This window comes from Solanum dulcamara, chromosome 1 (assembly GCF_947179165.1).
Source record: "Solanum dulcamara chromosome 1, daSolDulc1.2, whole genome shotgun sequence".
Classification (NCBI taxonomy): domain Eukaryota; kingdom Viridiplantae; phylum Streptophyta; class Magnoliopsida; order Solanales; family Solanaceae; genus Solanum; species Solanum dulcamara.
The window spans coordinates 62,379,926-62,396,726 of record NC_077237.1 but is presented as its reverse complement, the minus strand read 5'-3'; the positions used below and the strand labels follow the sequence as shown (position 1 = coordinate 62,396,726).

The 16,801-nt window shown below is 37.7% G+C and overlaps 1 protein-coding gene across 1 annotated transcript; it reads right to left on the bottom strand.

The window, feature by feature from the left end:
- Nucleotides 1-9,640: 9,640 nt before the first annotated feature.
- On the bottom strand, nucleotides 9,641-16,254 carry LOC129890809 (uncharacterized). Its single transcript, XM_055966308.1, has 9 exons — nucleotides 15,979-16,254; nucleotides 14,275-14,448; nucleotides 13,695-14,070; nucleotides 13,083-13,366; nucleotides 12,238-12,306; nucleotides 12,079-12,135; nucleotides 11,127-11,179; nucleotides 10,942-11,017; nucleotides 9,641-10,795 (listed from the first exon to the last, which is right to left on the bottom strand). The coding sequence occupies exons 1-9, from the start codon at nucleotides 16,017-16,019 to the stop codon at nucleotides 9,853-9,855; spliced, it is 2,073 nt and encodes a 690-aa protein (XP_055822283.1). The 5' UTR covers nucleotides 16,020-16,254; the 3' UTR covers nucleotides 9,641-9,852.
- Nucleotides 16,255-16,801: the final 547 nt, after the last annotated feature.

The following is a 16,801-nucleotide window of genomic DNA, read 5'->3' as shown; positions in this document are numbered from 1 at the left end:
ACTATCAACTATGGTAAAATTGAACTTTAAATAAGATAATATTATGTAACAAAGCCCCACTGGGCGATAACATTTTCGTAAACCTGTAGCCCTTTTCATTTATATCACAACATGACAGGGCACGCAAGACGACAGGGCTACCATAACATAATATCATATATCATGTATCAGGTAGACCCATCTGAATCACACTGACATATACAACCTACATATACATGTCTGCGGACCTCTAAAAATATTAAATGACAATATATGGTGAGACAGGGCCCCCGCCATACCCCCGAGTAGACAAAACAATGTTATACACTAGTGTACAGTGTCAAAAACTAGGCCCCGATTCAATAGAACCTCTTCTAGCTGAGCTGCATGGAATCCTAAGCTGACGAACTCCCAAAACCTATATCTATACCTGTGGGCATGAATGCAGCCCCCCCGAAAAGAGGGTCAATACGACATATGTACTGAGTTTGTAAAACGTAACATAATACAACTGGAGGTATATCCAAAATAGAGAAGCAGGGGAAACAATTATCAAATCAGGAGCATGTTCCAGCACTTTATGAATCACAAAAACATGCATGCTCAAATTTTTAATATAGTCGGCCCCGTCAGGGGCCCGATAAATCATATATGTAGTACAATATCAGGCCCTATGCCATCATCACCTTATCACAATACAGCATCATAATATTAGTATCAGGCCCCAGGCCATCGTCAAGTTATCACAACACATCATCATAATATTAGTATCAATCCCCAGGCCATCATATATGTATATATGGATGCCGGCCCTCTAGCGAGGGACTCAGTGAACAATGCAGTGAATTGCACGAATAGGACGGGAGCACCCCATGGTGAGACACTCGGCCTAATGAATCCCTTATCTAACAAGTCTTTCAACTGTTCTTTCAACTCAGCCGGAGCCATTCTATATGGAGGGAAAGAGATAGGTTGGGTACCAGGAAGGACATCGATCCCAATGTCGATCTCCCTATCAGAAGGGACTCCAGGCAGATCTTCGGGATAGACTTCAGGAAACTCATTGACAATCGGGACCGACTATAAGGATGGAGACTCAATATTGTCATTTTTCACTCGGATAATGTGATAAATACACCCTTTCGAGATTAGTTTTCTGGCCCTAAGGTAGGAAATAAACTTACCCTTAGGCACGACAGGACTACCCTTCCACTCTATGACAGCCTTATTCGGGAATTTGAACTTGACAACCTGAGTCTTATAATCAATAGAGGCATAACAGACATAAAGCCAGTCCATGCCAAGGATCACATCAAAATCGACCATGTCCAACTCAACTAAGTCAGACAAGGTATCCCTGTGATAGATTGGCACACTGCAATCTCTATAGACTTTCTCAGCTAAGATAGAATCACTGATAGGAGTAGCTACACTGAAAGGCTCAAGAAGACATTTAGGAATTTGATTGAATTCACTAGCCACGTAAGGAGTCAAAAGATAGTGTGGAACCCGGATCCATCAAAATATAACAGTCAAGAGAAGAGACTTGTATCATACCCATCACGATGTTTAGAAAGTTCTCCTGATCTTGGCGACTACCCATGGCATATAGAAGGTTTGTACCTCCGCCTGTACTTGAAGTAGTGCCCCTATGATTACCTCTAGCTGGTTGTGCGGTGGTAGAATAGTAGGCTCTGTTCCTCCATGTTGGAAACTCCTTCTGAAAATGGTCCATTTGGCCTCATTTATAACAACCAACCCTTCCCGCTCTGTACTCTCCCAAGTGGAGCTTACCGCACTTGCCATATGGTGGCTTCCCTTTCGAACCTTGACCCACGCTAGCTTGGGATTGGGAACCCTGGGACCTGAAATTCTGGTGACTCTGTCCCTGCCGATCATACCAGTTATGTGGCATAGGTGCACTTGTGGCGGACGAGGCATAGTTGGAAGACCTTTTCTGGAAAAAGGACCCATTGCCCTTGTTCTGCCTTTGTTCATTCTCATGTCCTGCCGATTTTGCCTTCTTGCTTAGATGCTCCTCCCTGTCTTTCCTCTTCTCATCCTCCACCTGTTGAGCATATACTATTAACCTTGAAATATCTATGTCGGAGATTAACAATGCCACTTTGTACTCCTTCTTCACATGTCTTCCCAAACCGGAGACAAATTTCCTCATCTTCGACCTTATATCTGGGATCATCTCTGGAGCATATCTGGAAAGCTGGATGAACTTTAGACTATACTCCTTAACGGTCATACTTTCTTATTTCAGATTCAAAAACTCTTCCACCTTCGCTTCCCTTAATTCTCTAGGAAAGAAATGGTTGAGAAAGGCTCATTCAAATTCATCCCACATAGCAGGTTCAGCATCCTCACCTCTACCTTGTTCCCATTGGTTATACCAAATTTTTGCCACATCTTTGAGTTGATAAGACACCAACTCAACCCTCTCGATCTCCATAGCATGCATAGCTTTCAGGATCTTCCACATCTCATCAATAAAATTCTAGGGGTCTTCATCAACTTTAGAACTCGTGAATGCCGACGGATTCATTCTCAAAAAGTCTCTAATTCTGGTGGCAGCAGACGGCTCTTAGGAACTAGAGCTAAGAGTTGGCAAACTCTGGTTACCATTTCGGGAAGCCACTAATTAAGTGAGCATAGCAATCGCTCCTCAAAAATCTACTTCCGAAGTTGGTGCAGGCGGAGTAGTAGGCACTTGAGGTGCCTCAGCATACCTTGCAGGTCGGTCCCTAGTCCTCGATGGGCGTACCTCTAACTATGGCATCTCTACGTTATCAGCATTCTTCTGGCTAGCAGTACATTTAGGAGGCATTATCTGTAATGTATAATGAACGAATTAGAAAGGAAGTTTTATAGAGTTTAACTCTATCGTATGAATTCAGAGTATGAAATAAGTGAAATAATTCTTAATGTCTTTTAGCATCCTGATTATAAGTGTGGTGCACAACACACCCATAAGCAAGACTCTACTAAACACGTCTTTATAGACTCCCTAGGACTCTTGAACTCTGTGCTCTGATACCATATTTGTCACGCCCCGAGAGGATACCCTAGATGTGGCTGGCACTCAAAAACCATTTCTGGCCTTCAAGCAAACCACTTGGTCCAGTCACACTTTTATTCAATCACATTCTATCGGCGGAAGACTCTATTATAGGACTACTATCCATAATTTAGGGCCAAAGGACAAACAACTATCAAATCAATAATCAGCTAGAATAAAACTAGTCAAAATAAACAAATCAACATTCCCACACTCTAGTCTATGAAGCCTTTATCAACAATCTAAGAGATGTCAATGACAAGTCCATGGCTACCAAAAATCAAAACAAGAGACATAAATCAAAACGATAAAGAAAATCTCGGTATCCTCCGGAAACTGGAAAGACTCACCAACTAGCTGGAAGTGAATAGATCTTCAAAGGTGCATCGATTGATGATCTCTCATACCTGTCTCTGTATCATGAAACGATGCAGGCCAAATGGCGTCAGTACATGAAATGTACGAGTATGTAAAATGGCTGAATGAAACAACCATCAAAGAAGAATCAAATCAACTCAGAGTCTCAACTCAGAAGAAAGAACAACTCAATTAAGTGCCCTAAGCCTAAACATGAATATGGTTTAGACGGGACCAATCACATACTGTTCAACCCAATCCGACTCAGAATACTATCAAGACCTATATGGGAGTTTCTCTTATCTGACAACCATCACTTATGAGCCAGTGACAGTACAACAAACCGACATTGTTGCCGCGTCCGTTCATACTTTGCCAGGGTATGAATGAATCAACCAATTATGGATCTAATCCAACCAAGTCCTATAATTTCAGGACAATAATTTTGGGGAAACATCCGACTTTAACGGTTCAATCCCCTCATACATTTGGCGACATGGTTATTGGATTCGAGTTATTACTTACTCTTACCCAATTCGGTGCTCAATACTCCTCCCAAGACTCAATACTCATAAAATTCCATCGAATCAACTCGATCAAATCACATCGACAAGTCTCATTTAGAACCTTGTCAAGTCATCAACTCTATCACAATCAAACCTCTCCCAATCATACTATCCGATCAATCACAATCATATCTTCCAAGAGTAGATTAAATATGCATTTATAACAACATACAACCCTATCCAATCGTTCCTCTGTTCATTTAATAAATCTTTTGGAACTCATCACAACTCCAAGGTTTTAAATCAACAATGCAAGATAAGCAATATATTTAAGAAATTAACATTATTTATCATAATCAACACAGTTAAGAAAATTAACAATATATGTTCGGCCTCTCATCTCAATCAACTCATACCAATATATAGCACATCACTTTCTTGACTCCACCACATCAACATAATATGAATTAGGTTAATAGATGAAAAGGACCTATTTGGACCTAATTCTATCAATAAACTTCATTCTTATGAACAACCAATCTCAAAGAAGATGTAGGGCACATGGGTGGACTCAACCCATGCTTTGAGTAGCCTTACATACCTTGGTGAAGACTTTGAAGACACCTTGAGGTTGGGTCTTCAATGGGAAGCTTGAATCTTTGAAGTTCTTGAAGGCAAGCCTTGTTGGAGAGGGATTTGAAGGAGAAGAGAGGGAATTTCTAGGGCTTTTTAGAGAGAGGAAGGGGCTGAAATAATGATCCAAAATGTGACCAAATCAGTGTATATATAAATTGGGAAAATGTCCAATTTGCCCATTTTCAAAAATCTGGAAAAATAAGCTAAAATCCTCCTGGCGCTATAGTGGCGCGTCGCGCCATTGCAGCACCAAGTTGAGTATAGGCTTAAAACCTGTACATCTACTAGTGGCGTGTCGCGCCAAAGACCAAACTACTGAGGCTGTTTTATGGTGCTATAGTGGCGCGTCGCACCCTTACAGCGCCAAGCCTAAGTTTTCTGGGTTCTGGGAAATAGGCTTAAAAAACCTGCATATCTCGTAGTGGCGCACCGCGCTAGGGACCAAACTACTAAGGCTTGTTCCTGGCGCAATAGTGGCGCGTCGCGCCACTGCGGCGCCAAGCCCAGGTTTCCTGCAGTTACAACCCAGGCATGCAGTACTAGTTCGTCTTAGGATAGTCATAACGTTTGACTCCAAACTCCAAAAATTACAATCTTGGCGGCGTTGGAAAAAAACTTTGAAGACCTTTAATTTAATAGGTCATGGGACACCCAGATCATCATATTTCAAAAGATATGGTCGTTATAAGTCGACCCCTTATACGGACTCATTCTAAAACTTAGCCAAGACGAATTTTTTGGACTTAGCTTGGTTCTAGAGATCCTTTATGACCCCACATCACCTCTAACAATCTTCAATTACTTGGGAACTCATCCTAACGCATGCATACACTTCACAATAGTCGGGTTTGATCCTACACGTATACGAAGAAGGGTTCGAATCTTAGTAAAACATTTTGGGGGGTGTTACAGATCGACCCCAACCTTCGTTAGGTTCTATATATTTGATCAACGACCGCTTTATAGTCCTTTAGGGAGGTGAAATTTGGTTGTATCAACCAACACTAGTCTAAGCCTAGACTAAGGCCAAACATTCTCAATATCAACCAATAAACACATAATCAACACACCATAAGGTAAGGATGATCAATCCCAAAATATCAAAAAATTAAGCCTAAGGAATGGACTCTAAGAATCTAAGCATGATCATCTAGGTACCCACCCTAAAATAACACAAATCAATATACAGTTAAATATTCGAGCTCAATCTAAAGGACGGGAAGCCATAACTACTTCTACATCGACTGTGCGCGCTCCAAATCACATCACTAGAGCTTTTCCCTTCCGTACGGCCTCTGAGTGTTGCCACGCTATCAGAAATGGGATCACAACGTTAATACGATCGTTTAGACACTAAAACACTTAAAAACGGAGATGAGCCAATTTTGGAGTCTATAAAAGAAATGTGAGACCTACACTGGAAATTCTGAAATTGACTCCGTAAAAAGGCCCTAATTAGCTCTTTGAACTTGTGTTCAAAAATGGAACACAACTTGGGGCTCATAACAGCCCAAACAATCAACAAGCAAGAAACAACCAAGAAGAACTCCATTGAAGTCCATTAGAGGAGGAAAGGAATTAGCTTGAAACGACGCTGCTACACCTCCCCAAGAGTCCCCATACACTTCTTTAACGAAGCCCAACAACAACAAGCAAATCCCACCAGAACCGAGCTCAAGAGTTCTCAAACCACTTCTCAAAATTTTTAAAGAAAAATCCAAAACAGGTCTTAAGACTCCCTCCCCCCCCCTCGGTGCCTCAAAAGCGGCCAATAATGCCTCTAAAGTGGATGGCCTCATTGGGGCAAGCCTGGCCTCTCTAAAGCGAACCCCTGGCTGCTAAAGGAAGGCCAGGGTCACTTAAGCGAATGGGCTGAAAATGGCCAGGCTCGCTGAAGAATCCCCTGGCCACTTAATTGAGGACAGCTAAAGTGATGGCGCCAGCACCAGGCACCACCAAATTCAGTTAAGTCTCAAAATTCTCCCATGGGGAGCCTAAGATTTGTTCAGAGCCCTGTGCGTGCAAATGAGATATGCTACCCCACCATATTTGATATTCCAGACTCAATGACACAGTCAAAACTTCCATTCGGGGTCATCTCGACAAAAAGTGGATTTCATACCCAAGCATCATTTTTACCCAAAATTCACAAAGGGCTTGGGATTAGCCTGGAAGCCTTGGAAAGCGCACAAAGTGTCGTTCTAGACCAAACTTAATATTCCAAAGCTAACTGTGCTGATGGAATTCTCATCCGAGCACTTTTTTCAAAAATATTGACCGAGGTCAAACTTAGGTCAAGGTTTCAAAGATAAAATGTCAAATGGTTCAAACTCGCACCAAAAACCTCGAGACTCTAGTCGACCATGCCACTAGTCTAAAATGACCCTTTCGAAGTTGATGGGATAATTAGAATTCCATTCTAAGACCGTTTATCTTGTCTTTTGACCAAAGTCAACTATTCAAGTTTCAAAAGCTCTAAAACACTAAAATGGGCATAAAATCCAAACGTATGACCAGTCGACCGAATAGTCAGTTCCAACAAGTCATAAATGACTTGGGATCGCTATTGAAATACTCTAAAAGAAGAAAAAAAAGGTCATTTAGACATAAATGACCTTGAGGGTCATTACAGTTGGGGCCCTATCCCACCAAGTATTGTACTCATAGAAGTTTGCAGACTAGTCAGCTGGGTTGCATAAAAATGATAGTGGCAATTTTGACCTTGTGTGTTTGTTAGTTGTAGCTTGTTAGTCAATTGAGCCTATTTGTTATTTTGTTGGCAGTTTAGCGTCTCACTGACCTACTTTACATTATATATACATGTTTTCAATTTCTGTATAAGGACATGGTGGTCTCAATGGTAGCGTTTTTGCTTTTCTAGATATCATGGCGGTATCAACAGCCCAAACGAAATTATTTGTTGCCTGCTTATTGCTTCATATGAAATGCTGGGAGTAGTTGTTTTCTTTCTAGAGTTGTCTACCGGAGCCTTGCCAGCTGATGGATGATTTTTAAGCCGAGATATACTTGTTTGTTTTCTTGATTGTGTGTGGTTGCTATGCATCACTGTCAAATAGTTCAGCAGGGTCTTCTTTGGCCTATGTTTTAGCATTTTGTTCAAGTTACGCCCCTCGGGTTTGTGCGTGACAAGAAATTTCAGCTGATTATATGAGGCTCACACTATTCTCGTTTTCCCTTCTACTACTTTTAGAGTTTCTAGTCAAAATTATCTTGTATATCATTGATCTAACTAACATAATAGTCTTAAAAACTAATGGCGACTACCAAGAAAAGTATACTAAAAACACAACAGAAACTTATCAGAAAAAGATGACTGATTTTCGTACCGTTTGGTTTGATCCCATTTTTTTTAATAAAAGACTAAACTGATCGAACTCGGTAAGTTTTTTTTTTTTTTTGCTTAAGAAGCTGGGAGGATTAAAAAATTGATTGTCTTAATTTCTACAAAAATACTTTTAGTTCTACTAATCAAGCTCGATCAATTTATTAAATATAAAAAGTTTTCCCCAAAATCAATCGAGCTCAATCATTTTTTTAAAAACAAACGAACCAAAGGATCAATCGAGGTCAATTGTTTTTATATTTTTCTTATATTTTCTCAGAACTCAACTGAGCTCTACTGGTTTTTATTTAAAATAATATTGAGAAAAAACGACGGAGTCGGTCAGTTTGAAAATCGGTTGATTTTGTTTTGCTAAAAAAATCACTCTTTTCATCATCTTGTATCCCAAACTAACACCAGATGATATTCATAAAATAAAGTAGAAAAAACATCTTAAATGGTCCCTACATTATTAGTGTAGGTTTAAAATAGTCCCTTGACTATATTTTTATCAGATTTAGTTCTTTAATTATCCAAAATGTTATCAAGTTTGATCCCTTAACTATACACTTACTATTTTTAGTTCATTAAAGTCTTTTTAGTATTCAAAAACTTATCAGGTTTGATATATGTCTAATTTTTATACAAATAGCTTAGGTTTATATTAGCGAAACTCATGCCTCCATAAAATCAAATCGTTAACACATTTTTCAGTTATTTCTTCATCCCTGCTACTTTTTCTTCAAATTACTCTTATGAAAAGAACCTTAACCTCAAAGATGTAAGTCTTGATTTTATTCAATGGAAGATAAAATGAAACATATTATTGCTTCTAATGACTTGAATATGCTAAATTTAATCATAAAAAGAAAAAAGTTATTACCCGTTAGATGTGGGAGAGATTTATTTATATTTTATAGAAATGAATTTCTTGCAATGAGAATAAAATTAAAAGTTCCTTATTCACATGTTTTGATTTCAAATTTTATATACTAACAACTTTATTGAAGGTTTTTTAACTTTTAAGAAACTGAAAATTATAAAATGATAGATTTGCAATATTTTTAAAGATTTTTTTGATTTTGAATTAGACCAATTTTATTATTCTGTTCAATTTATTTTACATAGAGAAATTTGAGTAATAAGATCAAATATCTTATATTTTTGTATGAAAAATAAAATTAAAAAAAATCACAATATGAACCATTAACCTCTAAAGAAGAGAACATAATATTCAATTCATTAGCAATAATAGTATGCCTCATTTTATCCTCATTTTATCGTTGATGTTAGGATTCTTTTCATTAGAGTAATTTGAGAAAAAAAAGTAGCGTAGTAAGAGAAACAACTAAAAAAATGAATTAAAAATTTGACTTTCACAAAGGCACAAATGTCATTAATAAGCTTAAGTTATTTGTATAAAAATAGACAAAGACCAAACCTAATAAATTTTAAATACTTAAAGGATTAAAATCGATAAATGTATAATTAAGGGACTAAAAACGATAAATGTAACTTGATAACATTTTGGATAGTTGAAGAACAAAATCCGATAAAAAAATAGTTAAAGGGACTATTTTGGACCTACTCCAATAATTCAAGGACCATTTATAATGTTTTCTCAAAGAAAGTAAAAGAGAACAGAACCAATAAAAAAATAGGCACAATGGTTCTTAGCCATTAGCAGTTGGGAAAAAAGGACCTTGGACAGTTCCATAATATCTCCCTATAATAATTACAAAGACTCTGATCTTACAACATAAAGAAACAATATGCATAGCATAGGTGAATCCCCTTTCCTTAGAAAAAAAGTGAGGAAAATATAAAAAATGTGATACTGTATTACTGTGTTTCCTAGATTTTCATATATTTAACCTTAAATGTTTACAGAGAATATAAAACAACCTGAAAGCACCTCCAAAAATAAAATGCGTCCCCCAGGCTCCTGTAGGTAGCATTACACTTCAATGGCTGCTCGGTTGTCCCTCATTTTTCTGATTCCTTAATGATTTCTGCCCAGCTGGTTGCCTTGCCGAATACCCTACTAACATTAACCGGGACATAACATATGCAAGTAGTTCTTCACGATGAGAAAATGTAAAATCCAAATGAGCGTACTCAAACTCATTATATGATACATCTACACCTGCATCAGTCATCACGTCATAATGCTTCCTAACCATGGACGGCCTTATGACGTTGTCCTTCCGCCCAGCAACAAGGTCAACAGGAATATCAATAAGGATATAGTACTCCCCCAAATCCAAGGGCTGTGGGGATCCATAGACTTCCATGTTTGTAGCAGTACTCCTGTAGTCAAACATGATAAATTTACGGCTGCGTTTGATCTGTGCCATGTGAAGTGCCACACAGAATGAAACAGCTGGCATATCATTCATATTGAAATGTGATAACCCTAAAGCTCCGACCCAATTTGAACTGTCTCCACCAACTACATAACTTATCAGGGTTTGCACAAGGCCTCCAACTGCAGGTAAGTTATGGAAGTCCCGTGATAACTTATTGACCAGCATCCGGAAAAAACGAGTGGGTATATAGAAAGCTGGCACAAAGGGCATCAGTAAAGGAGATAACACTAGGAATATGTACTCCATCACCGTGAATACAATATTTGAATCATGATGGAAGCCAGCAGGTGATAACAAGATTAATCTTGAAAGCCTATGGGGTTTTTCCTCAATTCGCTGGGTTATGACATACATCAGAATAGCAGCTCCACCCAAACTATGGGAAATAGCACAGAGCTTGTAAGGTTGATCACTCTCACACTCTTCCTCAAAAGCCGCTTGGCTATTTTTCAATTCAGCAACTTTTATTTTGTGGATCTTCTCTATCATCGCAGGTATATCTTGTGTCCCGTGCTCATTTATGGAGTACCGCCAGTATCTACATGCACATGCCACATATAGAAAGTAAAAGTAAGTTGAGAGAATTTAGCAACGGTAGATATATAGAAAACCAATACCATTTCAAGAAATATGGATAAAGGTACTTCTGACATGAATGGGAGCTGCATGAAGTAGTATGCTTACTGTCGTGGGGATATATTGTCGTCAACATGTTCTCTCGAAACCAGTCCGCGAAAATTTCCAAGGAAAACATCATACCCTGAACAATAAAAAGAAATATATGTCACTTAATTATCCCGGTGCAAAAACAAGTACAACCATAGTATATTGCACCTAGAGACATTGCCTCAAAAATCCAAAGGACAAACCTTGATCATAGGCTGCAAATGCAGGAGAACCAACAACTCCATTCGATGTCCAGCTGTAAAGTCAGGTCACCGTGTAAGATGTAAGATGAACTAAATATCTATGCAGTTGACAATTGAAACTGATCAAACTACAATCTTAGCAACAAAGGAGAAGAAGATATCTAAGAACTGAAAGATTAGCATGTCTTAAAGCAATCAAATACATGCATAGACAGAGAGATCCACTGGTCAGTTCTCTAGCGATACTTAAGGCATACTTCAGTAAGATACAAGGTTCATGAGCCACAAAATCAAAGGGAAAATAATTCTTGATCTCATGCTCAGACAATCAATTATCTTTGGCTACAGATAACACAACTCACTTTCCAAGGGCTAATGCAGAATATACACCATCTTAAAAAGTATAAATTGAATCACTTTGACTAAGCAGAAGCCAGTTCAGTCACGACAGAAGAAGTATCTTGCTGTCAAGACCGCTCAACTTTTGACAGTGAAAAAATATAATTGAAGTGGAGTGCTGTGGAGTAATGTTACTCCAGGTTGACATTCATTCATAATCGCAGTCCACTATCCCAACTGAATTAATAGGCACATAATGCACAGCAAGGTTTGACCCCTCACAGACACCCATGCCAGCCAACTTTTTAAATAATATATTAAAAGAAACAAAAATAAATGAGAAGCCATGTCTTTTCTAACTGTTGCTTATAATATACACAACCCGGATCCAATAATATATCACTTCATGAAATTTTAAATGTCAATTGATTAGTATGTCTTCCAAATATCATTTAGTTATACTAGTTATAAACCTGAAGAACCAGAAAGGACAACTTAACAATCTGTCGAGAAGATATATATCACTGGTCATCATAACCCCAACTTAGACGATGAGTAAATCACACACAGAGAAAAATGTGACATGAAAAATTAACACAGATGTGTGACTCACCCCATGGATGAATCAAAAACCCCATGTTGCAGATAAACAACTTTCCGAGCATCACGTCTGCAATATCAGATTTGGATCATCAAATCACATTCATAAACGGGCATCCACCAAAAAGCTCTGGATATAAAGAGACAGCGATGTCAAAACAGGAATCCAAACCTTGGAATTCTCTCCAGAAGGACAATATATCCATCGTTAGTAACAACACGAAGAGCTTCATATGGGTACCTACAACAGAAAGCAGATATATGCTGAGAACAATGGGAGAGCTAAATTCAATGTGAAAATATCAATATAGTTATGAATACAAGAGTTCCTGCTTAAAACCCATGGTTCAAGTCTGGAGACAACAATGCAATACCCCTAAACAACAAAGACTTCCCTATTTGCTAATGCCGAGGAGAATCGAAAGAGGACAGTACAAAAAAAACACATTGTCTATCACTAAACAACAGTCTCTTCACTAAGAAGAATAAAAATCAAAAGATTGCAATAGAAAGATCCCATTTACCACTGATTAATAACTTTCCTACGGCAGAAAGACACTAAAAGAGGATGGTTGATCATCATGAGTTCTGAAAATTTTGTATCACATAAGTATCTACCAAAGGTTGTGGGATTTCACTGGGTTGTTGTTGTTGTTGTTGTATAAGTATCTACCAAAGAACAGTTGACAGAATTTCTTCCTTTTTCCACACATGATCAATTTTGACAGTCTACCAAAAGCTTAACCTGTAGAAACTATAGCATACTCTAGGCTCAATGCAGTGAGTAGAAAAACACAAATGCAATAAAAATACAGATGAGCTGCTAGTCCTTTTCAACACCATATTAACTCCAAAAACTTCGTGAAAATACCATCACAGTTCATTTGACGAATTTGAGTCTTCTAAGGAAAAAACTTATATTTATTTGAACATTTTATCTGTTCAGGAACATCTCAATCCAAGGAAACATCCATGTCAGTTTTGGCAAAGGAGAGGAATCAAATCAAAGTGCCTTACCCAAGCTCTGTTATGACATCTTGACACGTCCTAGCATCTGTATTAAGAGAATGATAAAAGCTTGTTTGTCGTTCCCTAGGCATAGGATCATTCGCTGAAAGAGAATCTGTAGGTACAGATACAACTGAACCATCAGCAAGAACATCCTCGTGGCCACTCATACAAGAAAAGAACCATTTCACCACTTCCGTAAACGTGACTATCGGTGAAAGAAGACAATGTGCTGCCTTGTGAACAAATCCAAAGACAGTCTCAATGATGATCTCAATTGCTAGATGGAGATCCTACACGGGATAAATCAGACCAAGTCATTTTAATAAAACCAGTAATGGCCGCATGGGAGTGCAAATAACAGCAAGACAATTACATAAATGACCAACAACTGTCAAACCAAAAAAGAAAAAATCACACAATGACCCGTCCTCTTGCCCCAAACCAAAAAGATGAGCAGAATAAATGTAATACGTAAACTGAACACCCAACACATTCATCAAAAAAGCGAAATAAATCGGAAAAGGCATACATGATATGTATGATTGATGAAAGTTAAGCCCACTGTCACTAGTTTGGAATTGAGGAAACTATATGAGGAGAAAAGTGAATATGTCAAACCTCAACTACACCTCGCCTTCTGTCAGTGGCACGTTGGACAAAGTGGTCCCTGAGTGACTGTAGTCTCTTGGTAGCTCGTAGATGGGAAGACTGGAGACTCCCAGATGTAGTACGTGAACCACAGAGATACAACAGTATTCCCAACATAAATTTAATGGGTAATAGGAACCATGAGAAGATATATCCGAGCAAATGTACCCAATTACCACCCTGCCTGGTAAAACTGCTCACTCTGGAAGCTTGAGAACTTTGTAACGAAGGAGACATTGGACCAATGTTTTCATCAACATCTTCCTGTGATGAGTATTGTACACTTGATGAGGCATTGGGTTCAACAGAAAGCTCATGAATGAATTGGTTAAAGGATGAGACACCACTGCAATCACCAGGAAGAAGCATGTTAACAAAATGAGCAGTTATTGGAAAAACAAGAAAAGATACATAAGATGTTTTGACATTTTTGACATAATTGAAAAAAGAGGCGACAGAAGTAACACGGTTGTCAACGCATAACCAGACAAGCAGGAAATTATCTGAATTTTAGAGCATGGGTAAAGAGGAAATGAAGATTGAAACTCACTCTTCCATCCAACGTGGAAGCCTAGGTGCACGGAATGCTGGCCGAAGCTCCCAACCATGGATACCTTCAAGAATAGAAGAGTTCCCTGGCAATATTGTCAACAATAGTGCTGACACCCCATTTATCAACCTCACAACATTGTTCAATGACTCATAAGTGAATGTTTTAACAGATCTGAGAGAATGAAGAAAGAGATATTAACATCAAATAATGGATCCGTACCAACAGTTGCTTAAGGATGTTAGCAGACAAAAATACACACACAAAGAAGCATGTGTAACCGCAAGGATTTCATGTAAGCAAGCATTCATATAAAGTTACTATCACCTTTTCAGAAGGTAAACAGCTACTATGACATCCTCAAGAGAACTAATTTCGTTTACAAACAATTTCTTTGCACAATTTCTCATTTATCCCCTGAAAAGGAAAATATAAATTTGATGATGATTGCCAAGGTATCCACTTCGAAAGTATCTCTGCATTGGTGGAGTTTTCATGATCTTGCTTCTTACTGTACTTTCACCGTTAGTTTTGTTACTTAAATTGCATCAAAAACTAAATACAACCAGCTAAAAGGCTTGTTTCCCATACAGTGACATCCTCCCTTTGGTCACGTTTGGATGGAGCCAGTTATTTTCTGACCAGCATGAACAAATAGATTACTGAGATTAACTTACAAATACACTACTCATATTCAACTTTTGGCCTAACAGGTGAGGGAGTAAGACTATATCCAAACTTATGATTTCATATCTTAACTACATGATTTACAATGTTGACGGCAAAATCTTAAGCTGTGTCAGCCTCGAGTACACAGAAAATGTCTTCTCTTTTGATTTAGTGAATAACAATGTCTCCCCTAGTTCCTCCTTTTCTCTCTATATATAGTAATGGTAATTGTAGCATTCTTCCTGTAAGCGATCAACCTAGTTTTCTCAATTATGCTACCAGATAAAGTATTAAAAACAAATACATGTCCTCCGAGTTCACATAGAAGGCCATCATTGTCAACTGATATTAAGGGCTCTTCTTTCACCACATAAAGAATCCAATGCTAATTATCTCCCTTATTATATCAGTCTGACACTCTCTACAACTCGTCGTCTTAAACATCACTCTGTATGCATATACACCTAAATTCCTCTCTCATTGGTTAGACATCAGAGACTTCATGCTAATTTATTCTTACTATTCTCAGAGCACTTGTTGGTGAATTGAGTTAATTACAATTCTACTTCTTACACTCGTAAAAAATAGTCCACTTTCCCCTTTTTTTTTTTTTTTGCATAAACTCTCAAGAAGCCCCATCACTTGATCATACTTCTTCGGGTAAGCTATTGTTCCTATGCTTATCATCCTAAATCTCAATTTCTTTCACATTATGTTGAAAGATATCAAAACATAAGAGGAATTCTCTCACTATGTTCTATGCATACGCACAGTCAATTCAGCATTTGACCTAATACTGCAAAAATTCGACATATTAACTGCCCAAAACAACCCAAAAAAGGTAGAAACCAAAATGATGAATTTAATTTTCACGCGAACTTCAACAACAACAACAACCCAGTGGAATCCAGAACGTGGGGTCTGGATTTCACGTGAACTTCAATGGGCAATAAATAAAAGAGCTAAATTACAAGTACAAATGCCGCATTAATTAATTATTATAAAAGAAAAAGAAGGAGAAATGAATGAACATACTCCTTGGTTACAGCAAGGACATGGTCAACGAGCCGTTGCATTGGTTGCGACAATTTAGGTTTCGAATCAAAAGTATCTTCTCCAATGCAATGGAGAGAGAAGGGTCGGGGGGGCGGAGAGAGAAGGGTCGGATAGAGTCTGATGAAGTCTGTTTCTTTTCTGCAACAAAATGCAACGTGCCAATTCCTTGACTGTTACACTAACCACTATCGCATTCCAAGTGCTGCTCCACGTGTGTCTGTACAATACCCTCAGATACGCAAATATCAAGAAAACGTCATACTTGGAAAATTTTCATACATAACTTAGCTGTGAAACATGATATCTTAGCTAGAATTTGTCTATTTATCAATTATAATTATATTTTTAATAGTTAAATATTTTTTTTTTATATTAAGGTTTTAATTAAATTGTCATATACAAATCGTTTTTTAATTAATGGAACATATTTTCCGATTTTAAAAAGGAAATGATTTCTTAATTTATGATTATTAAGAGTGATTAGAATTCTTAAACAAAACCAACTTCTTGTTCAAGAAAACCATATGGTTCATTGGTTTGAATAAGAAATTTCAAATTAACAAGAAGAATAATTTGATTTACTCCGTTGCTTAAAAATCTGAAGGTAAGAAGCGGAATCATTTTTTTACGAGGTATTTCTTCGAAAATAATTTGTATTTGATGTTTGTATTTGAAGTGATTGTTCAGTAATTCATGTTTTATTTCACAATTTTTTCGTGTCTCTTTTACTAAATTGTTCTAGATTTTATGTTATTTCTAAAAAAAATTATATTACGTAATGTTACGATTTGATTAGCACCTG

What these genes read in the sequence shown, in the direction of transcription:
- LOC129890809 (XM_055966308.1), bottom strand. Translation starts at nt 16,019, where the DNA reads ATGCAACGGCTCGTTGACCATGTCCTTGCTGTAACCAAGGA. An exon ending in GTCCTTGCTGTAACCAAGGA is followed by an intron (nt 14,449 to 15,978) that starts GTATGTTCATTC and finishes TCATTCTCTCAG; the next exon opens with ATCTGTTAAAACATTCACTT. An exon ending in GAAGGCGAGGTGTAGTTGAG is followed by an intron (nt 13,367 to 13,694) that starts GTTTGACATATT and finishes TATCCCGTGTAG; the next exon opens with GATCTCCATCTAGCAATTGA.